We start from the raw sequence: 25,685 nt of genomic DNA on the forward strand, positions 1-25,685 counted from the left end.
AACAATGTCACCCTTAAAATCCGAGCCGCAAATAAAACCAACATATTAAGTAAGGCCTATCGTCGGGCGTTTTATAGGTACATTATCCGTTGCCCTTTCTTCTGAAATGCGATTAAAATTGAATAGGTCCGTATGTCGCAGGCAGCCCCGTTGCGCGACAATCACACGGACGGCTGCATTTTCAATTTGCCGGGAGATAAGTGGCACTTTTGGACGTTTTTCTGCGGAATAGCGGAATTGATCTGGTGACTTATGCCCGACGTAAGACGACGGACGGTCAATTGAATCGGTTTCTAATTTAACATCGAAAATGTATGCGATTTGGGGATCTATTTGACTGAGTATCCTATCTTGATATGAGGATCCCTTTGCGATATCTTCCTCTGAGCTTACATAACATTTGCGATAGATATTGTAGGTACGATGACTCAGACAATGCAAATCAGTTGATTCCACTGATAAACGTATTGTTGAATCATGTTGATATTCATTTTATTTATTTGTTTTATCTAGTTCTTTGCAACATCTATCTTTCGGGTTCATTGCGTCCTGCAATTTAATCATGGATTTACCTTTCCCTGATCACTTACTTTGAAGGTCTGTATTTTTGCCACTTAGAAAGTAAATTAGCAATTAACGCCAATCTGTAGATATATAATCGAATCGTAAACGACTTACATCGCTGTTGAGCAGGGTAAGGGGGAGCACCAACACCTTCCTGAAGGTGGTTGTTGACAATTTCAATTGCCCCATGTTGAACACACACACATATATGTGTACCCGGTGCACCAGTAAGGCAGTGCAGATATTTAAATTAATTTTAGCATTAGTATTAGTGTTTTGTATTTCGCACTAACATAGATAATAAGCTATTAACTACTAACACTATATGGGTCAATGGCCTGAAATAAAAATATTTTTTTTTATTTATAATCAATACTAAATCAATCAACCAATCAATCAATTAAATTCTCATTTATCCTTTAAAATAAAATCCACCATACTCAATATTAAGGTAAGAGCTCAGCGTTTCAGGATTTACGCTCTATTTTCCCTATAAGCTTGCTGATATTGATAATGGTTATATTGTAAGTATCATTAAAAAGGGAAACAAATGTTCAGGTTTTAAGGCAAAAGGCTGTTTCAAGAATAAAAAGTCGTATTGAAATATCAATAAGTATTGATAATTTATTCGCAATTTTATTTAAAATACACAACTTCACAATGTTTTGTTTTAAAAACTAAAAACTTTAGGTACGGGATATTGTTACAGGCTGTTTTGCGGTGATCTCTAATTTACATATTTTTATTATTTTGATAATTTTATTTTCTAAGGTCATTTACATTTTCTTTTATATTTACATACTTTTTGGGTATGGAAATATTGTTTTTGAGAGATAAATTGTAGGTAATTTAATTTTTTTAATCAACACTCTTAAAAACAATGTTTCACGGTAAATTTATGGCCACACAATATTATCTTAATTTTATGAAGGTACGTACCGTTATAGAAAATGCTGTAATAATTTATTTTTAAACAAAAATATCAATATATAAATTTACAATAATTTGGTGATAACCCAATTCTGTGACCTTCAAGAGAATCAAATAAGAAACTTTCGGGTGACGAATCCGTGAACAGTCCTCCATGCTGACAATATTTTACCGTAAATTTATTTACAACTCGCACGAATTACAACTATTTATATAAATTACTATTGCGTTTCCATAAGACTACACGAATCGAATTTACAAAAGAAATATGTGGAATATTTTTTTTGAACACATCACAATTCCTATAGCGAACTGAACAGTTCAAAATTAAATACAATAACACAATAATAAAAACAATCTATACAGGAACGGAATATAACTTAATATAATATTATGTACAAAATACATAAATTGTTTACGAACAGTACCTACTTATATATTTATATAAATCATCTAAGCGGACATAGTAACCGACCTTATCTATATTATAATACTGTACAATTTCGCTAGTTACTTTATCATGTAAAATAATCAAAGAATCGTGTCACACTGAACTACCTCATTCTACAAACAACACAAATTTTTCGTAACTTCATTTTTTAAATTATAATTGAAACAAAACGCATTCCTTATTATAACGTCGTCAACTTTGACGTAGCGTTGCGTTGTCGCAAAATCAAAATCATGGATGAACGCAAACGCAAACGTGTCAAAGAGCTTTAAGAGTAGCGTTGTCTGAAAAACGCGAAACATACATTACAATAGCATAAGGCATCTTTGCTCCTTAATAAAAATAACACAATCTGTAGATCTATAATTATAATGGTCTGTAGGAAATACGAACGATGTTTTATTCCAGAAAAAATATTTAAATTTAATTTTCAGTCGACTTCCTAAATTACGCAAACGCAAAAACCGCAACTTGTATGTAATTTAATCAAATAAATTGTTTGCTAAGAGAAAACTATTTCAGTTAATCAGGCAGTTCAATGTAACACAACGCATAGATTTCAATACTTGTAGGGAACAATATGACGGAATATAAAAGCATTTCACTGGGAAACCACATTGGGTTTTTATTTACGCATCAGATATGTTCTTCAATTCATGTTGCAGATAATGTGCGTTCGTATAGCGTTACAAACATCAATTCTGTCCAACAGTCTTATAAATTAGTGTGACGTGTCAATGAGTAAGTAATTAAAACTTTTAACGCAAAACGTTATATGACGTTTATGACGTAATATTACGCACCTTGACTTTCGACATAAATGTAACAGTTCATTTTATATGGTATCATGTTAGAATGCGTTAATTTAGGCGCTTCGAACCATCACAGTAACTTTATTAAGGTGCTGATAGACTTGAGCATTCACTTGTAATGAGCAATTGATGTGCGAATATTACATCACAGAAAAATACGATAACATTTTAGTGAGTATTCTATCAAGCGTTCTGGCGAGCATTCTAGCGAGCAGATTTGTTAGGAATGGAAACATCGAGTAGAGCTAGAATTCTCAAAATGTTCGTAGTAATATTTGGCTCTATGCTTGGCTCGGCTCGTTGTTCAATTCGACAAATATATAAAACTGTGTGTCAGCTCCGACGTACGAATGGAGTTTACTCTTTCAGATCGACTGTCTAAATAGGTGTATGTTGCCCCGCAGCATACACTATGTACGTCTCAATACCTACGCCTGAAAAGTGAAATGTGCGCAGAATAGGTTGCGCACAAAACGCTGACATTCGTTCATCGAATTTTACTGCCCATATTTTTTTTTATACTGGGGGCTATATTTGATCGATTTTTAAGGAGTACGAGTAAACTCCAAAAACGGCGAATGCTCGATTTTCTGTTACAAATAAATGGTCAAGTCTATCAGCACCTTTAGATTACATAAAACGTCATTAAACATTTCACTGTTAAAGCAAAGTAACATTTATGTTTATTACTACGGGTGGAATCACAGGTTCTATTTTTGTGATGCCTTTGTTTTGGGTCGCTCCGTCCGAGGGACTTTATGCCTACATAATCACCGACATACCGAGTTATGCTCTTGTTTGGTTGACTTATCACGTATATTCACTCCTCCAGCCGGTCTGCAAATAAAAACATCTGTTAAAAATCTATAGTATGCGCATTATCATCTGAGTCGTCCGGTCATAAAAGTCAAAAAAGATAGGAATGTGCAGCGCGCCTACCTGCGCACCCTAATTATCGATAAACGGCTACCTGCGCACGTGCTAATGATGAGTCAATAATGATTTGGACGATTCTGATTGGTCGGTTTCTAATGTAATTGCATTGCGTATTTTTTTTGCTATAAATGTGTTTACTGCAATTAAATAAATACATTCATGTGTTACTCGTTGCGCACTATGGATACTAATATATAATAAATTTGGCAGAAGACGAAGATTCTGATGATGAAGACTCAGATGAAGATTAATTTTATTTAGTTAATAATTATATAATATGAAATATGTATTATATTAAATCAAATATTGTTAATTTTTTTAATTTTGTGAACAAGATACGATAATAAACTTTACTTATCGATAATATGTCTTTCATTGTTACACCCTTCACTAGACGGCTCCATAAGACCCATAAGTGCAAGCGAGATAGATATAGAGAAATGATTTATGGCCCTAAGACTCAGTTGTTAATGCTATTAGTATAGTTACGTTGGAGATAAAAGCTTTGAATAAAGAACTAAGTTGTACTCGCTAGAGATCTGCTATTTAGATACAAAGAGTGTATTTACTTCTATCTATGAGTAAATCTGCAGTAGTGATTTACTTAATATAAAAAAAATAATAAAAATTTTAACGTAAGTATTAAAATGTAAGTGTGATTTAATAGTAGGTCTCTAACTGATTTCTTCAGTTCAGATCTGAAAAGCATGGTTTTCGGAGAAATTACAGCAGATGAGGTTTAACAGGTATGCTTCATATTGTTGGGCTCAGGGCGAGGTATTTTTAGCAGGTGTTATTTGCATGTCTACAAATTATTGTTCTCTGTATACATATAGACAACTAGTGAACGCCCGTGACTTTTTTCTTGTAAAAGTCTGTTTTTTCAAATCCTGCGGGGACCATTTCCGGGATAAAAGTAGCCTATGCAGGGTCACCTCCAGGGTCCAATTTATCTCTTTACAAAATTGAATTCAAATCGGTTCAGTGGCTTGGCATGAAAAGGTAACAAACAGACAGATAGGCTGACAAGCAGACATAACTTTCGCATTTATAATACTAATATGGATGGTGCTTTCACTTATATGGATCATCTGCTTGTCCTATCAATTTGTTATATTATGTGCGCTGTAGCATGATGCCGGTGACTGTTGCCTTATGACGTTATTAATATGTACTATTATCGTCGCAAACTTAAAGAGTGAAACGAACTGTCACCCGCACCACGCTATAGCGCACAAACTATATAGACACTATAAAGAAAGTCAGTCAAAACAATCTTACCATAGAATTTAATTGCGCGAGGTGATGGTGATGGTAGGGGTTGTGTGACGTTGGCGGGGGGGCGAAGCCCTGGTGCGGCGCGCCGTACCAGTGGGACATGTGAGCCGCCGCTGGGTGTACTAAGCCTACTTGATGCTGACCTGCGGAAGATAATGGAACATTCAAAATCAAAAAACTAAACATCAGAAACCAAAAATCAAAAATTAAAAGAAAGGTTTCATCATCATCATTATCAACCCATATTCGGCTGCTGGGCTCGAGTCTCCTCTCAGATTGAGAAGGTTAGGCCAATAGTCCACCACGCTGGCCCAATGCGAATTGGCAGACTACACACACGCAGAGAATTAAGAAAATTCTCTGGTTTGCAGGTTTCCTCACGATGTTTTGTCCTTCGCCGTTTGAGACACGTGATATTTAATTTCTTAAGATGCACACAACTGGAATGTTGGTGGTGCATGCCCCGGATCGGATTCGAGCCCACACTCTCCGGAATCGGAGGCAGAGGTCATATTCACTGGGCTATCACGGCTCTCATCATCATCATCATCATATCAGCCGATGGACGTCCACTGCAGGACATAGGCCTTTTGTAGGGACTTCCAAACATCACGATACTGAGCCAACTGCATCCAGCGAATCCCTGCGACTCGCTTGATGTCGTCAGTCCACCTGGTGGGAGGTCGGCCAACACTGCGCTTACTAGTGCGGGGTCGCCATTCCAGCACTTTGGGACCCCAACGTCCATCGGCTCTTCGCACTATGTGCCCCGCCCATTGCCACTTCAGCTTCGCAACTCGTTGAGCTATGTCGGTGACTTTGGTCTCACCACGGCTCTAAAGAAAGGTTATTGACAAGACAGAGCTGCAGAGTATATTGTATCGTTTTCTTCTGTTTCAACATTATCTATTTTAACGGTCCATTGAAGGCTTAGTACTTATAGGTGAAGAGATCTGCAGTTTAGACCCGCTATGCAGCAGTAATGTGTGATAATATTTAACACTGTAACGGTTACTATAGTTAATGACTTCTGAATTTCAGGTTACTGAGGGTTTGTGTTACGAGGATATCAAGTGGGTTGCAGGGAGCCGCTGGAGGCTGGTGGTTCGAGATCGTAGTGCTTGGAGGTCCATGCAAGAGGCCTGTGTCCAGCAATAGACATCTATAACATGCACTTTTTTCCTCCCTGATCTTTTAATTTAACTTATTAATCCAAATTACGCTTGTATGTGTATGTTTTATTTATTATTATTTTTGAATTATTTTGTTTATTTATTTTTCTTTTGTCTTCCATTAGATGCCGTCTTGTTTTTGTTTTGCAGGTTTTCATGTATGTATGTATGTGTGTATGTATGTGTGTATGTATGTATGTATGTATGTATGTATATATATATTTCTTTGTATATATGTATGACGTAGTTAAGTATAGTCTATGTATTATTATTATGTATTATTGCTTAATATTTATGTATTTAAATTACTTAACTTTTCTTATTTTTTGTGTGCGTATACCCGAATCGGTGCTTACGTTTTTTTTTTTCTCTTCCACAGTGGTTGTCTGGAAGAGATCGCTCTTTAGCGATAAGACCGCCATTTGTACATTAGTTTCTAAGTGTTATTATAAGTTATTGTTTATTTTTGTTTTTAATGTACAATAAAGTATATTTCTTCTTCTTCTTCTTCTTCTTCTATCAGCTGATAATGATGATGATGATGATGATGATGATGATGAGGATTTGTTGAAAGAAAGAAACTAAATATTAAGTAGCCCGACCCAGTTAAGTAGTACATTGTACACGAACTCAGATGATGATGATTAAAACTGCATAGGCTAACAAATGCATCAACGAAGTGGTTCTCCTAGTATATTTAGTAAACAGTAATTTTACTTTAGTAACTGTTTTATTATAACCTGTTCCAATTCTAAAACTCAAAGTAAAAACAAGTATAACAGACTGCACGATGAGTTAAAAGTTACAGGGGATTTTACTTAATGTGTAATGATAATAAAGCCAAGATTGATTATTTTATGGCAGACTGAAATTTCTAATGCTAATTATTATTATATATAGACACAAGTGACTAAAATATTAGCTGAGTCAGACATTTTATTAGCACAACACATTTTTAACCGACTTCAAAAAAGGTGGAGGTTCTCAATTTGACGCGTATGTTTATTTTTTAATGTTTGTTACCACATAACTTCGTCATTTATTAACCAATTTTAAAAAATATTTTTTTGTTTGAAAGAGTATACTTTCAGATTGGTCCCATTTCATTTTCATGAAAATCAGTTTAGTTAACAAATTAACTGAAATACGTCTTTAAAGTCAGTTTCATTTTTATGTTAAAAAGATTATAAAGTATAACCATTTAGTAGTTCTAAGATAAGTAAAGTAAAGATTTTATAATTTTATAAAGCTGAAGAGTTTGTTTGTTTGTTTGTTTGATTGAACGCGCTAATTTCAGGAACTACTTACTGGTCCGATTTGAAAAATTCTTTCAGTGTTAGATAGCCCATTTATCGAGGAAGGCTATATATTATCCCCATATTCCTACGTGAACGGGAACCACGCGGGTGAAACCGCGCAGCGTCTTCTAGTATTATATAATTATGATATTAGATATAAAACTAAATATTAGTTTTAAGTTACTAAGTAATTATGTGGTGTAAGTAACAAGTAAATTATTTCTATTTTATTTAAAAGAAGTAGTGCTAAAAAAAAATGAGAAGATATAGTTAGAATACAAACACTATGCTCAAGCTTACCGAAATCCATAGCTGATGGAAACGCCGAGCCCCCAAAGCCTTTGGTAGCATCGCCGAGGGGTTTGATCATGTCGCCCATGACCCCGCCCAAAGCTAGAGCACACGCACCGCCACCACCCATGCCCATCCCCATGCCTCCCTTCTTCTTCTTACTTTTACTGCTAAGCTTGCGGTTCCTCGTCTGGATGCCTTCTTTCTTCATTGTTAACGGTCGGTTTACCTGCGACAAAGAAAACATATTCTTATGAAACGATTTATTCCAAAGGTTTCGTAGATACATATACTGAATAAATCGAAGATATATTGTACTGGATCAGTCGATTAGTTAACTGTTAAATAATTGTCTCTACGTGTCTAGAACTGATTAAAAACTGATCGTCTTATAACTAACGAAAAGGCATTTTAGAGCCTGTTCGTTGAGTTACAATCCAACGGTGAAGTAATGAAATTCTTGAAGATCATTTAGTTAAGTTATAGAACATAGAAAACGTTAACTAAAGCTAACTTTTAATTCCGTCAGTTAATATCCTTTAGTCCTAATTGAATGATGTTTACTAATAATAGTTTGTACCTATTAACTCAAGGTTTCTCCCACTATTCTAAATCCATGTTGTATCTATGTCGACGTATTTTTTTTGGTCGTCGTTATCAACCCATATTCGGCTCATTGCTGAACTCGAGTCTTCTCTCAGAATGAGAGGGGTTAGACCAATAGTTCACCACGCTGGCCCAATGCGGATTGTCAGACTTCACACACGCAGAGAATTAAGAAAATTCTCTGATACGCAGGTTTCCTCACGATGTTTTCCTTCACCGTTTGAGGCACGTGATATTTAATTTGTTTAGTAACCAATAGTTACTAAAAAATATAGTTGATTTTTTCAAGTTCGTTCTCAAATAATAACAGTATAAATATCAATTTAATATATCTCGGCTAACGCGAGGTTAACAATCATAGCGGCCTGACTCAGTTTTGCCAACGCGTTCCCACTTTATTGCTATGACATGACATTAAAGCTGTATAAAAAACGTTTGCAAACTAATTTGGAATGCTAAGTAAGAAGTATAAAGGCGAGCCGAGACCATGAAATTGTATCACAATGGGCAGTGTGCGAATATTTAGCTGTTTGGTGGTCGAAGCCGACATGCGTGAAGTGTACCTACGACGCATCCTAATTACTGCAGCGATGCACTTTGTGACTACATTTGTACACATTTGGTGGGAAACTTGGGTTGCGTCATCGCGCATTTTAATGCCGAAACGGCGGGAATTGTGTTTATTAGTGCGCGCCGACATTGTTTTTTTTTTTTGACGTTGTACACCGCTTTGATCAAGTTTATTTTGAGACTTTTGATCTCATAAATCAAGAATATAAAATAACAGTCTTCTTTAGGAATTTAATACAAGATATTAATTGGTTATCTTTTGCGACGCAACATGAATTTTTAAGCGTTTGTTAAGAATGAATGTGAGCTGTAGTGAAATGAAATTAATTAAAATCAATTAGATTTTTAATTAAACAATAACCAATAGTTTAAGAAATCATCATCATTCATTCATCATTGTCTGCCGATGGACGTCCACTGCTGGACATAGGCCTCTTGCATGGACCTCCAAGCACAACAATCTCGAGCCGCCAGTATCCAGCGGCTGCCTGCCCGCTTAATGTCTAGTCTACCTAGTGGGGGGTCGACACTGTGCTTGCCGGTGCGGGGCCGCCATTCTAGCATCTTGAGACCCCAACGTCCATCGGCTCTTCGAACTATGTGGCCCATTGCCACTTCAGCCTCGCGACTCGTTGAGTTATGTCAGTGACTTTGGTTCGTCTGCGACTTTGAGCCTTCTATTTAGGCCTATAGTTATTTTAAGAAATAGTAAAGACTAAAATTAAAAAGTGGAAGCTGCAAAGAGAGAATTTGCAGGAAGAAGTAAATGACTGTGAAACGTGCGAGTCGAGAGATAGTCAAACAACCCCGGCATTCTAAAACGTAATTAAAAAACAAGATTGTAAACAGAGGGTAATAAATAACAAAATAAATATAATTAAATGCAGAAAACGCTCGGGCTCTTCTTCACTTTCATAGAACGCGCGGAATTCACATGCATCTCTAGCGTCGCTCTATCGCGGTCCCGTTGAAAGCATCGGACAATTTCATTGTTCCCGTGCGAAATGCACTTTCATATTTGTGCATTTCGCGGGTCAAGTATCTCGGTCACTTTCTGCATTGCATCGTTACTTCCAAGAAACGTGCGTCACGACGGACGGACGGACGGACAATGAGTTATTCATCGCCTTCCGTGGAAGTTTGCGGCGGCATGCGGCATGTGGCCTAAACGCACGATTTCATTGCGCTGCCGCCGGGACTCGCATGACCTGCTCTTGTTCGCGCTTTTGGTGCTAGCTAATACCTAATTTTTTTTATTTTTATTCTTTACAAGTTAGCCCTTGACTACAATCTCACCTGATGATAAGTGATGATGCAGTCTAAGATGGAAGCGGGCTAACTTGTTAGGAGGAGGATGAAAATCCACACCGCTTTCGGTTTCTACACGGCATCGTACCGGAACGCTAAATCGCTTGGCGGTACGTCTTTGCCGGTAGGGTGGTAACTAGCCACGGCCGAAGCCTCCCACCAGCCAGACATGGACAAATTAAGAAAATCTCAATCTGCCCAGCCGGGGATCGAACCCAGGACCTCCGTTTTGTAAATCCACCGCGCATACCACTGCGCCACCGAGGCCGTCAGAAATTGTTTACACTTCGTCTATTATAAATAAATGAATATACATAAACAATACACCAGGTGGACTGACGACATCAAACGAGCCGCAGGGATTCGTTGGATGCAGGCGGCTCAAGATCGTGATGTTTGGAAGTCCCTACAAAATGCTTCGGCTGGTATGATGAAACAATACACAACAACACTTCTCTAGCCCGATTTATGTAATTCAAAAAATGTGCCTACAGTTATCAATATATTGTTTGTAATTGATTTTATAACTAGAGGAGCCTGGAGGAGGAGGAGGAGGAGAGGAGGAAATAGTCCTAAATTGAGGGTTCAAGTAGACAGAATGCGGTAAGTGACGGTACGGTAAGTAAGTGACGGTTAGTGGAAAACACGTCCTTGAAAGTGCTATCTTGTGTTCCTCAATCTAGAGGCATATGCCTGTTTGAAAAACCATACCATTCAAATCGGAACACATCGGTTACTCGGCGATTAAAATAATAAAGGCGGAAGTAAATCTTTGGACAAGCTCTAACACAATAAGCTCTACTAATACTAAAACTTTAATCTCTGTTTATGTACTTCGATAACACAGCGTAGGAATCGGCTTCCCGTCTCAACTCACATTGTGTTCAGGCACGAAGGCTTCACAATGACCTAATTACGTGCGCTAAATCCGCCGGCATGCGCACTAATGTTAATGCATTTTATATTGCTTCAATTGCAGGCCGGCGACGTCGCGGTATGCGTCGCTATGTGTGGGCGATTCGTAGGAACGTATTAGGGACATTGGGAATTAGCACGCACGTTTTACTACAATTGCCAGTTTAAATGACCTTCCATAATCGGGCGTTGTTGCGAAAAATACGCGAAATCAACCAGGTTTTGATGATGTGGAGAGAACGAAGGTCACCGGCTTATTTGGAGGTATTCATAACTCAAAGTCTCTGATTACTGCGGTTAGTTTTGGCGGTGATGGATATGTCAGTGAATCGATTAGGACATTTTGGTATTACGGATTATTTATCATCGGTATAAATGCATCATATATAGATGTATTCCCACAGGATATAACCTTTGCCTCCGATTCCGGAGGGTGTGGGTTCGAATCCGATCCGGGACCTCCAACTTTTCAGTGGTGTGCATTTTAAGAAATTAAATATCACGTGTCTCAAACGATGAAGGATAACATCATTAGGAAACCTGCATATTTGAGAATTTTCATAATTCTCTGCGTGTGTGAAGTCTGCCAATCCGCATTGGGCCAGGCAGCGTGGAGGACTATTCGCCTAACCCCTTTCATTTTGAGAGGACATTTGAGCTCAGCAGTGCCGAATATGGGTTGATAATTATGACGATGAGATTTATTTATTTTTTTTCACAATAAAATACTTTTAATGGCCTGATCCAAGGGTGTTAATGGAAAAACATTCGATTCCACAAATTGCCATTAAATAAGAAATTACAGAGTTATAAAAAGTAGAAGTTTTTGATTTGCCCTTTGTAACTTATTTGGAATATTTTGGAATATTGTGATCCATCCTACGATGACTGATGATTTCCAGGTATAAAAAGGAAAACAGGATTCCACGAAACAAAAAGCAAACAATAACATAGAGCAGGAAAATGCAACCAAGTTTGCAATCATCACACGCTGTTTGCATGCGAATCAGTTCCTTTTAAGGGTTATAGTCTCATAAAGGAAGGCGTATCTCCTAAACGCTGTACCTAGGTGGGTATATAACGTACAGTTAGTGGTTAGGTCTTGAGACGAGCGCCATGTTGCGTCGAAATTGCTTAATAACTGGCCATTATATCAGGTTAATTACACCGCCGTTCCCACTGCCGATGTACAGGAAGGAGCGATCTTATAACAATAAGGTTATAACGCTCAGTAGGTATGCAATATTATGCTTAATTAGATAAATTAAATGAAGAATTGTTTATGAACTAGTTTTATATTTGTATTATTTATCTTATTAACAAGTACGGTTGAAGTTAGTACAAAATTTGGAATGTAAAAGCTCTAGCATGAAGTTTCTATCACACTTCAAGGAAAGGAACAAGATTTTCTTGCAAAATATACCAGATCAATCATTCATTATCATTATCAACCCACATTCGGCTCACACTTGAGCATGAGTTTCCTTTATGAATGAGAGGGGAGACTATCTGGTCACTGGCTAACTGCTGAGCAATCAGTAGATATAATAATTTCCAAGCTGATAATTTTTGTATTAGCAGCTTGCAACTGTTTTAACTGTTGTTATTTATTGCTTTAAATTATTAATAAATTAGGTAGTACCTATTAATAAACTTATTTTCATAAACATCACTGTCACGAACACTGCACAAAAGTTGGTGCCTGTCTTAGTTATAAGTCAAGCATTCAGTAGGATTAAATTAGAACATTTTGATGAAAATTCCACAAATAGAATGAGGAAAATGTTGTTGTAAACAAAAGTAACAATTCCTAGAAATATTTACAACAGTTTTCAAAGAATTACACTATTTATTTCAAGAAACGATTATTTCAAGTAACTTATTATCATTGGAAAATCTGCTTTCAGCGTACACAGCTTGTTGAGTATGACCATAGTAATTACGTGGAGAAATATCGTGGTCATACGCCTTCGCCAGCGAATCCGTTCGCTAACGATATACGCACTTTGCATGCAACATTCCGCCTCCTTTGTGCGACCGACCCAACTATTTACAGGATTATAGTGTTTATTACCTAGGTAACAAGAACAAAATGTGTGCGCACATAAACTCTCTTTAATAGGACAGATTATGTGAAACATATAAATGAAGTAGGTAACCGTTATAATATCAATGGGAAAAGCAATTAAGTATTCTTTTTAATAGCGACATCTGTCGCCGCTGTAAATATATCTAACATGCATTTGTATTGTGTAATGTTTAGCATGCCTGGCTAATGACTACGGCTTTCTCTGACCTTTCAGCTTTTAACAATTGGCTAGATGTTCTCTGATTAGACTGTCTTTATGCAATTATGGTTTTCAATGTCTCGTATACGTATTTCTAATTTATATTGACGAAGTAAGCAATAATACACCGATAAGTTTTAATGTCTCGCATACCTGCATAGCTATCTAATTTATATTGTCGAAGTCAGTAGTAAAACGCATATTAGGACATAAGGTAGCAGTGGCGAAGGATGGAATTTAGATGAAGATAAGCCTTCCCAAAGAAAAGGAAATTTATATACTGTGATACAAACTCCAGCTTCTCATCTAAGTCATCTATCATATTATTTATCTAGATACAGTACAACAATGAACATGCATGATTCTAAAGGTAACCCGGCGGGAATCGGCTTGCATGAACTCTTCGCTGCTGGTAAGGTAAGGTATATTATTAGTATCATAATAGAATTTCATATCGGTAGCCCAGAATCCTAGGGTGGGTACAGGTCCATTCTAGGGACTCTCACATAGTAGGTTTATCAACGCACTGGCCCATTAAGGCAGACTTCACACTTATAGAGAATTGAGAAAATTACATTGTTATTATATTATTTGTAGTTAGCTAGAAAGTGACCCCTAGCATCGTAATGTAGGTTAACCTTTAACGTAGCCGTGTTCATATGGTTATACTTAGCAATAATAGCGGGTAAAGCGTGGAGTAACACGAGATTGAAAGGATTAATACTGCAAGGCTGGGGATAAAGCGCATGTAGGTGAATGTGGGCTGCACACGCGATCGCCCTTATGGTGTGCTGGCATGAATTTGGCTTGTAATTGTTTACCGACTTTCTTATAGCCTCAATAGCCCAATAGTTCAAATTTTTTATTCATCATTCTCATTTTAGTAAACTAATTTTTTTAAAGAATATTTGCCAAATTTTTAAATATGACCAATATTCCCATTTCTCTCTAACTAGTCGGGAAAGACTGTATTCGGAGTTGGTACGACAATAGACCAACGAGGCGGGGATCGAATCTCCACCCCAAGACCCCTTAAGACCTTTAAGTCACAGCGCTATGACAACGTTCGTTTCCATGGCAACTTCGTTGTTAGTGACGTTATATTTGCCATGGGCATCATAATATAAACATAAAGTTCAAGTGTAAAAAAAATATCATAATTGACAACTCAGTAAAAAGTTACACTTTTTATGAACAAGTGTAAATTTTTACTGAGTAAATAAAAATAATATACACGTCGAACTGTTAACTCTCTCTCCGTTATTCGTCGGTTGAATAGCGGAATCGCACCCCGGATGAGATCCCAATGAAGCGTTAACTTGTCGCCAAATATAAAAAGTAGTTTTAAGTTCAATCGATAGAGAAATATTAATCATGTTCATAAAATCATTGTTCAAATATACTCCGATAACAGCAAGCATTACCTTGCAGTAATACTTGACGTGAATAACAAACGCTAAAGCGTGAATAACTACGTTGATTTGTTCGACAGTGTATCAACGGATGTGCCTTTGACGGAGTGATGGGAGTACCTATGGTAAGGTAAATCGAAGCATTAGCGCTGTACGTATGTAAGTTTATCTGCGTAGTTTTACTACAAACTTTGCGCTTTAATTATCTTGTCTTTCAGGATCGTTCAATTTATAGAGGGACTAGCTGACGCCGCGCGGTTTCACCCGCATGTTTCTCGTTCCCGTAAGAGTATGGGGATAATATATAGCCTTCCTCGATAAATAGGCTATCCAACACTGAAATAATTTTTCAAATCGGACCAGTAGTTCCTGAGATTAGCGCCTTTAATCAATCAAACAAACTCTTCAGCTTTATATATTAGTAAACAGTATAGATTAACAAGTTTTGAAACATCAGGTTATGTTGTTATGATGATAAGTGCTGTCGAAAACTTAAAATTAAAGTTACAACGGTTGTAAAAACGCCTCCGTCCGAGTAGTCCACAACAAACTCAATGGTTGTCATCCTTACAAATCCAATTTTCCTGCTTTTAACATGATTGTTGATTAATGTGACTTTTTTAGACTTTCTCCCAAATCTTTCCACACTTATAGAACTTTAGCAAAAATTCGTCAACTGTGCTTTGACGAAGTTTAAAGTTCTTTGGCCACATCTCTCGAAATCAGGATTTAACTGAGCGGTTGGTAATGCAGGGCCAATTCGAAGGCAAAAGATCCAGAGGCCGATCTCCAACCCGCTGGACGGATTTAGTGTTGGATGTTACAGAATCATTCATGGTTAAGGGTTCACATAATGCAGCCAATCGCCAAAAGTGGAGGAACATTACACAGAAAGCGTCGCTCATCGCTGCAACTACGACCACTCTGCCAAGAGTGAGCGATGAAGAAGTAATATTTAAATTATGAACAACTTTTTTTTACTAACAAATTTCAAGTTGACGAGATTTACAAGTTTTCGGTCTTCATTACTTTAAATTGAGATTGAAATATTACGATACACAAACAAACAATAAAATTAGTTGTTCATCATAGCCATAATTTAAATGCTTTTACGTGCACCCTAGATATAAAATCCAAGTTTTACAAGTTTGCATGTAAGAAAACTGTTTGGTGTTACTTGTACAAGCTTTGTTTGTTCTAACAAGTGTGTCAAAGAACAAAAGAGCGGGCGCTGCTTAATGCAAACTACGACTTTAGAAACTAAGCATTAAAATTTTTGGTCACTTCTTTTTTATTTCTTATCAAGTAGAATAGGTACCAACATTAGTAACAGTTAAATTGGAAATAAATTTCTATTTAAAAGTATCTAAAATCGACTTTGTGTTAAAATTGATATTAGATTCTGTTTGGCTGATCATTGAGCCAACACCATTGACCATCCCAATTTTCTAATAAAAACTCCTGAAATAAAACTTCATACCACAAAGACCAATAAAGCAATTATAAATAAATACGTAGTATAGAAGAGTAGCTATAATTAAGATCATTTAACAATTCAATTACGTTACGCGTAACGCGAGCAATGAGCATGCTTTCGAAACGCAAAAATTGAGCAACACCATCACCCACAATAGTTAGCAACACATAAAAATATTTCAGACTCGTTATGTTTTACGGTGCGTGCGAATAATTGCGTTAGATTTCTAGCACAGTTATCTGCTCCCATCTGCACAGAGACCATAACCGCTGAAATGGGAAAATAACAGGCTCACGTTCACAATGCCATGGAAAATGCGCAGTACGCGAGGCGGGTAATTTTTCCGACAGCCACGAGGCTTTGTGTACGCTGTGTTCGCAATTAAAGCAGATTTATGTACCTTTTGCTGATTTTACTGCCACCTACCTATGTGGGAGTTGTAAAGGGAAACCGATACGGCTATGCAAGTGATTCTATTTATGGGAACTGATTTTAGCGTGTACTATAATGATATTATTTCGCAATACCATTTTTTAGTTGTATTTAATATTTTAATCATACCTAAGTCTACATTCTTTATGTTGTTAAAGTAGAACGAAGTTACAATTTCCTTTAAAGCTCTTTATTAAAGGATTGGGTCAGCTTATGATGTAAATTTATTGGCCTGTAGGTACTATCCGACTTGGACTTATAATCATCAGCATCAAATTTCTTTTACTTTAATTACTTTACTCTTGTTTTATAACTATACAAATAAACGCCGGCGATTTCGTCCGCCTAAAACGCTTGTAAAACATTTTGAATCCGTTCCTGTTCCAGAGTTCCTGAGATTAGGGCGTTCAAACGAACGAACTGTTCAGCTTTATAATATTAGTATAGATTTAGTAGAAGAGATTTTATGTTGCATGCGTAACATCTCTAGTTTATATAGAAAAAATCCTGACTCATAAGAAAGAAAACCCCAAACCGCAATGTGTTCATAATACGTAAGGTCGAATCTTTGTCAGAATTGAGACAATGACCCGGCAAATAGCAAATTAAACCGAAAATAATTTGCTTCTAACCAATAGCCATGTAGTACACCTATTTGAAAGTTAACTCCTTACTTTACGGTTTTAGTACTTAACAAATATTAATACTAATCACGTGACACAAAGAGATGGGTCGGTCAGACCATCAGGAAGACTAAAGGTCTGGCGACACATCGTCACGTCTTGTGTCGCCACGTAATATGTGATGTCTCACGTCTGTCAGTTTAGTAAACATGTTATCTATTTACAGTATTTATAGAAGTTAACTCAAAATTATAACAATTCTATCAGTCCATAAAGTTTTAGCTTCTTTTTAATTTAGTTAAGATTTAAAGAGGAAGTAAATGTTAGACGTGCTATCTAAAACTCGATGGTAAAATTGTCTTCGCTCTCGTATGACAAATAAATTCAGCAGTCGTTTATAATGCTGTATAGAATATAGAAACACTTTTATTTGAATTCGACCGACAATTGAACGATCATGAAACGAAATTCGGTACAGTACCAAATGGCCCAATTGCAATAAAACCAGAACAAAATGGAATGCAACGGCCACGCGGGCGAGAGAAATTGAACAAACCCCGGTTAGCTGTAAATCAATCGATAAGGATCAGATAAATTAGACAGCCGTACAGCACGACAGACCTTAAGAATTAGCAACCAATTACACAACAAAAAAAATGTACACCGCACAACCATTATCAGGCAAAAACTGCCTTAAATGGCTCTATTGAAACGATCGCTGTAACAGGCCGCTTTTGTTTTTGTTCGGGTCTATCGCTGTCAATATTTACCTAAATAACGATGCCAATTACTTTGATAGGGTTAAAAGAACAACGGTAGACTTTAGAGTATATGCAATTAATGTACATTGAATAAAGGATAATTAATGATCTATGGTTTTACACATAGCTGATTATACTTTCCCTTCAAATTTAATTTAATGAGTGTCATTTATTACGTTATTATTTTTTTTATCTAGATACTATATAGGCAAATGGTTGTCAGATTTTATTGTTCTTGTCATTTCATTAGCACCAAAATAATTACTACCAAAAATTAAATCATCAGACTTACTGGAGTTCTCATAATTATAGTAACGGCTGCATCAGGATTAGGAAATTAAATCTAGTAAACTTTGCAATTCAGTTCAGTAAGCGCCGAATTTAAAACCTCCTTATTTTTGGGAGTCATTGAAGTAACAATTTTTATTTTTATTTCTTTAAACAACTATTTATTAATAATAAAGTTAATAACTTCTTTATTCAAGTACTCGACAAATATCTTACGCATTCTTTCTTGTAATTTATCGCTTTCTCGTACCAAGATTCCTCGTCCCCATTAAAAGAATATCTCCATTAAAATTATCGAGGTAGGAAAAGTATCGATTGTTGCTTGTTGCATATACGATAAATAGTTGCCTTAGTGATGAAATCTAGCCCTTTTTTTATTGCAACATATTTTGCATATAATTTCCCTGTATTCTGTTCTGTAATCGTCAAACGTCGCGTGCTTCTTTTTATGGACGCCATGCCAAGTTATAATAACTGTAAGAAATACCTATATCGAGTTACAATAGATACAATCGTGTGAAAATCAAACACTTAATAAATCGCAAGACATAAGTGTATTTACACGCCCACAAGGCTGCCTTCTTATATACAATCAACAGATAAAGATGTTAATGACAATTTATAACCGCAGCTATATTAGTTTCCTTTTTTTCCTAACTCGGTAAGTGATCAATGATTTATGTCTTGAGCTAGATATAGGTACAATTTTGTCAACGTAATACTACGCGTCTTCCTTCAGTGTTTTGTCTTTACAGGATTTAATTCCTGTATGAAAATATGTGAAGTAACTTTCAGGTCTATATATACAACTCACAAACTTCTTACTTTCGTTACAAACCACCACCGATAAGCGTCAGATAGTGTAACCGTAAGTTTTATCACTTTCTTACTTTTTGTCAAAGTATCGGACTCTCGTGTCTTCGTTCGCCTTATAGGCCTCTTTAATCCAGCCCTGTCTTAAAATCTGTTCTTAGAGGATGTCTACTAACTATAAAATACCTCACTGCGAAATTTAATCATGACCTTTCGCTTTATAAGTATATTTAGATGACAATAACATAATTTGTGAATAAGCTATCACACACTGATTAGAAGGTGAAACGGTTACTAAGTATATTAATAGCGTTTTGAAACAGAAAGAAGATGTTTGTGTCGTCAACCTTTTTTAAAATTTCTGGGAACTAAACCGCATTCAAAAAAGGAGGCATTTCATAAAAAAAAAAACGCAGCCCGCCATCTGATCCAATCAGCCTCGTGTCGAAAGCAGCAATTAAAGAGCGAAATGGTCTCGAGGTCGGGAGAAATGTGCCGAGCAGACAAATAAAGGACGGACGCAATTGGCCGCGTCGACACCGGTGGCCACACGCAAGCATACGCGGAATCCTCTGGCTTCTAAGGCCCGTATTAATAGACGTTCCTCAATTTCGGACTTGAAGTTCAAGCTACTTCATCATTGTGATGTTTATTATATACAGTGAACTCTACACTGCACTCATGACTTGCTCTTGCATTTAAGACTTTTTGATGGCCTCCATGGCGCAGTGGTGTGCGCGGTGAATTCACAAGACGGAGGTCCTGGGTTCGATCCCCAGCTGGGTCGATTGAGGTTTTTTAATTGGTTCAGGTCTGGCTGGTGGGAGGCTTTGGCCGTGGCTAGTTACCATCCTACCGACAAAAAGGTACCGCCACACGATTTAGCGTTCCGGTACGATGTGAGATTGTAATCAAGGGCTTACTTGTAAAGAGTAAAAAAAAACTTGGAGATATCGAAATCTCTAAAGTTACTTAGAAGTTTCTCGAATGAGAGATTTCTTTGGTAACAATCTCATCCTCACAAAGACGCTCTACTACATACATACGTATTCTGTGGCTTTACTGGGTAAATTCGTTAAAGTGAGATGATGGTGATATAAAGATGCTTGGAGGTCATTGGATTAGCTTCCACCTTCACACAAGAAGTAAAACTATAAGAAATTGTAATGTTGTCATCAATTGTAAATTATAATATTTTATGATTTTTTTTAAAAGAGCAACTGTTCAGTTTCTTGCCGGTTTCTTCTCGGTGGTAGAATCTTTACAAATAGTCAACTGACGTATCAAAAGTGCTTTTAAACTGAGCCTACTTGAAATAAATGAATTTTGAATAATGGGTATTTATTTTAAGAAAAATCCCAGCAGATATATGATCTGATCTATCTCCAGAATCAGAGTGTCCTGTATTTACAGACACAACAAAGTTCGGAAAAACTCTTCGCAATGTAGATAGTATGCATTGATTACAACACAACAAATTAAAAATCAGTGTACGTTTAAGTTTTCAACAAAAGATTTAATTTGTATAAGTTTTAAAAACTTTTTTGTTTCGCACAAAAAGCAGTGGCGCCGCCGCTTAGCTTCCAGCTGCGAAATGGTGGCGCGTGAATGAGATCCAACCAACTGTGAACGGAAAGGGTTCAGGAATTTTTAAGGGCTGACTTAACGTTACTTGTTGCCTATTGACTGATTTTACTAATCGGAAAACTGATAATTCAGTAGGTAGGAGTATCCATACTAATATTATAAATATGAAAGTGTGCGTGTATGTCTGTATGTTTGTTTGTCCGTCTTTCACGGCAAAACGGAATGACGAACTGACGTGATTTTTTAAGCGGGGATAGTTGAAAGGATGGAGAGTGACATAGGCTATTTTTTGTCTCTTTCTAATCCCCCATTTCCCTAAAATTAGGGGTGGAAGTTTGAATGAGCATTCCGCAATTTTTAAGGTTAAAAGCTAGAAATTGGTATGCAGACTATTTGTGACCTTTTTAGGGTAAGGGTAGGGTACGGGTAGGGGTAGGTAGGAACAGGGTAAGAGTATAGCAGGGTAGGAGTAGGGTAGGGTACCTAGGGTAGGGATAGGGAAGGAGGCATATCTAAGTCAAAGCGAAGCTTGACCGGTCCACTAACTTATAAATAATAATATATGCATTAAATGCAAGGTTATACGAAAAATTTACTATAGTGTTAAGGATTATTTAAATTTTAGATTATAAAAATGCTTGGCATTGAATTGCACTATACGATTTGTGATTGTGACTTACTTCTAGATTTTGTAAAATGGTGATAAAAAAAAAATAAACCACACAGATATGTAAAAGTATTTGATCGGCAGTGGCTGATATATTAATAAGAAAATATTTTCAATGTGAAGAAAATTTTTTGTTTGTTGTAAAATAAATATTTTTTTCATCCAAAGAAATTTATTGGATGAAATGCACCCCTAACTCTATCTTCACGTACAGTTTAAAAGATCAAAAAAACATACGCATATTTGGCGTGGTTCGATGAAGAAACGGCTCTCTTAGTGTTGTCAGAGAATTAGTTCCGCGTTGTTAGCATCGCAACCGAGCGACCGGCGCCTGCGCAACGCATCTTGTACGAGTACTTACGCGGAGCTATTCTTACTCATATCTTTTTTTAGGTTCCGTACCCAAGGGATAAAACAGGACCCTATAACACAGACTCCATTTTCCGAACTTTTTTTTTTATTCTTTACAAGTTAGCCCTTGACTATATTCTCACCTAATTGTAAGCGATAATGCAATCTAAGATGAAAGCGGTCTAACTTGTTAGGAGGAGGATGAAAATCCACAAAATTTTTCAAAAAATGAAATGTAAATTTTTCAAAAAATTAAATTGGGTACAGTAAAAAAAATAAACTAGCCATTATCTAGATGACCACCATGATTTTGACCATGGCACCCGAAGTATAAAAATAAATGCTACGTAAAAGAGAAATTACCGTTTAATATTACTCTGTATTTCTGTGTAAGACACAGAAATACAGAGTAATATTGCATGCAGCATGGCGGTAAGAATTAGTAGACAGAATACCTATCGTAATTAAAGTTATAATCACTTAAGTAGATTTTATGTTATCGCGTAATGGCTTTAAGCAGTCATTTAAGTAGGTATTTTGAAGTTTATTAATCTTACTATGTATGTGATTTATTTAATGATCGATCGATTACTAATTTTAACGCAATATGTCACTTATCTATTAAAAGGTTTTATGACGTCGTCGATGTAAAAGAAGCGCCGCGTATCAAGGTCTGTTTTAATTACAAATTAATTATTATACCTAAATTATATTAATATTAAGCAAATTAGACATAACAGTTATTGTACAAATTTTGAATACTTGAACTTTAAAGTTCAAACTTATTCTACTACGAGTAAAAGCCTTTACAGGCTTTTAAAAAAATCATATCTATACTAATATTATAAAGCACAAAACATTGTTTGTGTGTTTGAATGCGCTAATCTCAGGAACTACTGGTCCGATCTAAAAAAAATCTTTAAGTGTTAGATAGCCCATTTATCGAGGAAGCCTACAGGCTATATAGGATCTCCGTACTCCTATGGGAACGGAAACCACGCGGGTGAAACCGCGCGACGGCAGCTAGTATGCTTGTACTTTCCATTGTTACAACTGGTCTTCCGAAATGCCAACAAATACATATAGACTTTTTCTTTAATATGACACCGATACTTTATTGCAGCCGACAAGTTAGCAAGGTTGTATTTTGCACATAAATATCACGAGAGATGGACGACGCAAGTGTCGTTAATTGACAATTGGTTCAGTGATTGCAATAAGCAATATTTCATAATTAAGGATGTGCCTCGAGAGATGTCGACGGAGACCAGGACTTTGTTTTACTTGTATGTTGTTGTGTGTGTGATTAAAATAAATACTCGGGGCAGTAGTCGGACAGCCGGCTACTTCGGGGATAATTGAAAATGCGATTTATATTCTCGCCAAATTTATCGACAAGCCCGATTTATTCGCCGTGCGAGCGGTGACGAGTCGTGGACTCTTGGCCCCTTGTACGAGAGTGTACCATTTACTTATTACTAGTGCACTTACGCGACTTCGTAAGCGTTTTCCAGACAAATTCAGTTTTCCATAAATCAGGGTTATTCGGGATAAAAATTGCCCTATATTTTGTTCAATATTAACCTCCTCGATCGTCCAGTCCAATAAAATTGATTCAGTATTTCTAGAGACTAGCCCGGAGAGAGACAAAAATTTAAAAAGTTCGTTTTAGTATCGTGTTAACAACTTGTGACAACACAGTTATATTAAAACACTAACAGACACTTCATGTTTTATTTATTCTTACTATTGATTTAAATGATAATGTAAAGGAAGTCCATGCGAACTACAGGTCTTCTCTCTCATGTATTAGAGCATTTGGAGTCTAGATGCTACGGTATTTCATGACATGATGGGCATAGGGCATATTTGTAATCATTTTAGTACAGTAGCGTAGCTAGGCGTGGGCCAAGCGGGCCCTATTACATGGCCAGAAGTAGAAGAAAGTATAAGTAGCATGATAAAGCCTCCAAAGGGAGTTTTTAAATAAACTGCGTTCAAAGACCGCTACCGTCAGATTTACAGAACTTGTAAAGCGATTGTAACATGCTGTCTGTTACTGTCAAAAAAGCACTTGTTTATTACTAGCGGACCCGGTCAAGCTTTGCTTTGACTAATATACGCTTCTTCCCTACCCTTCCCTACTCCCACCCACCTAAATCTGTGTACCGATTTTCAGCTTCCTACCTTGAAAACTGCGAAAGGTTCCATACAAACTTCCAACTCCCATTTTAGGGAAGTGGGGGGTTAGAAAGAGATAAAAAGTAGCCCATGTCACTCTCCGTTCTTTCAACTATCTCCAATTAAAAAATCATGTCAATTCGTCGCTCCGTTTTGCCGTGAAAGACGGACAAACGAACAGACACACACACTTTCACATTTATAATATTAAATATAGATGAATTGGCTATACCTATACAAGACATCTTGAACTTTACTCTATGCTTTAGTTCTTAATTACGGCGTCTGCATAAATTTGCTTTAATGGGTGTAGGTATAATAACTCAACCAAAATTATACCATGTATTACAATAAAAAGAGAAAATAAGCGCAAAAATATCTTATTACCTAGTTAAGATCAAAGCTGATACAATTAATCACATTAAATTAAATTTTATGTTTACAATGCAGATAGCGGCTATCTCTAAAACAAAAATTAAATGGTCATTTTATTATATTCCTAAACTTAATTGCGGTTTTAATTGTTTTTTATCAAAATGTTAATTAGTTCTCACTATCGATAGGCACCGGCCGTGTCGCGGAAACGGCTCGTAAATTAACTTGATTTGTAAACTCAAATATTGCGACCGGCTTGCAACATTTTTTTTTAATTACGCACGAATGTAATTAAATAAGCTCTCCCTGTGAAACTACCTGCCAAATGACGACACGAGGTTTCAAAGTTCAATATATCTTATTTCAAAGTCGATGAAGGTCCAAATAGGCAACAAGCCTCAATGACTACATGGAGCACATTTTTCCAACAATGTTCAGAAACAATAATGAATAAAACCAACAATGTTCAGAAACAATAATGAATAAAACGATGGTTTTTCTTTTGTTCATAAGTGATACCAGAAAATCACTGTTCATTGCACAGGTAACCATTTCATTACATTGGATCTCAAGCAAGAAGACTCACGAAAACATTCCACACGAGATTTTTATAGAAATATCCAAATACACAGTAGAAAGTTAGATATCTCCTTAAAAACCTCTACCCCGTAGCGAATGTCTATTGAGACAATGAAACTTTCAGACAATACATACGCCACTTTTATTACTTTTAACCCTCGCTTATTTATCTACTTGAGAGTGTTTAAGAGTCCAAATTTCGTATACCTACTTTCCATACCTACCCATTAAAGGTACAATACTCTACTACTAGTGAGGGTTCAAAGCATCTATTATGAAATCGGTTAAAAATGTATAGGTATAAGAAGAAAACAAATGAATGTCTAATATTTAAATAAAGATTTCAAAGTTAAGTTTATAGACACCTACCTTAATTTTGTAAAGTTAATTTAAAAGCTTAGTTCAATACGATATTTGATACTTAAAACCCCAGTATACATTTGACATTCAAGACGCTACGAAGTCAAATAACGTCGAGGTTGCTCAAAAGGGTAGCCATGCAAAAACTTAATCTCTGACAGTGATATCGTGTAAAACTGGCTTTAGAATTTAAGCTAATAAATATTACAAAAACGGAAGTAATCCATTTGACGCGAATATGAAGTGAAGCTACTTGTTGGACGTTGTAAAATTATTGTAAAATTCTTACGCGGAAACTTGTACTTTGCCAGCGAACTGTTACGTGAATACGGTTTTTATTACTGCAATATGCAATCTAAG

The 25,685-nt window shown here is 36.4% G+C and overlaps 1 protein-coding gene across 3 annotated transcripts in view; it reads right to left on the reverse strand.

The window, feature by feature from the left end:
* Nucleotides 1-1,162: 1,162 nt before the first annotated feature.
* Nucleotides 1,163-25,685, reverse strand: part of LOC112058203 (GATA-binding factor C) — a 155,371-nt gene continuing 130,848 nt past the window's right edge. For 2 of the 3 annotated variants that reach the window (XM_052882434.1, XM_052882435.1), the window contains exons 6-8: nt 7,742-7,961; nt 4,975-5,114; nt 1,163-3,594 (exon numbers count right to left, since the gene is read on the reverse strand). In XM_052882434.1, coding sequence (XP_052738394.1) covers nt 3,568-3,594; nt 4,975-5,114; nt 7,742-7,961 — 387 coding nt within the window. In that variant the 3' untranslated portion in view covers nt 1,163-3,567. The remainder of the gene's footprint in view (nt 3,595-4,974; nt 5,115-7,741; nt 7,962-25,685) is intronic. The other variant, XM_052882436.1, reaches the window with a different exon arrangement.

Source organism: Bicyclus anynana, chromosome 7 (genome assembly GCF_947172395.1).
Source record: "Bicyclus anynana chromosome 7, ilBicAnyn1.1, whole genome shotgun sequence".
Classification (NCBI taxonomy): domain Eukaryota; kingdom Metazoa; phylum Arthropoda; class Insecta; order Lepidoptera; family Nymphalidae; genus Bicyclus; species Bicyclus anynana.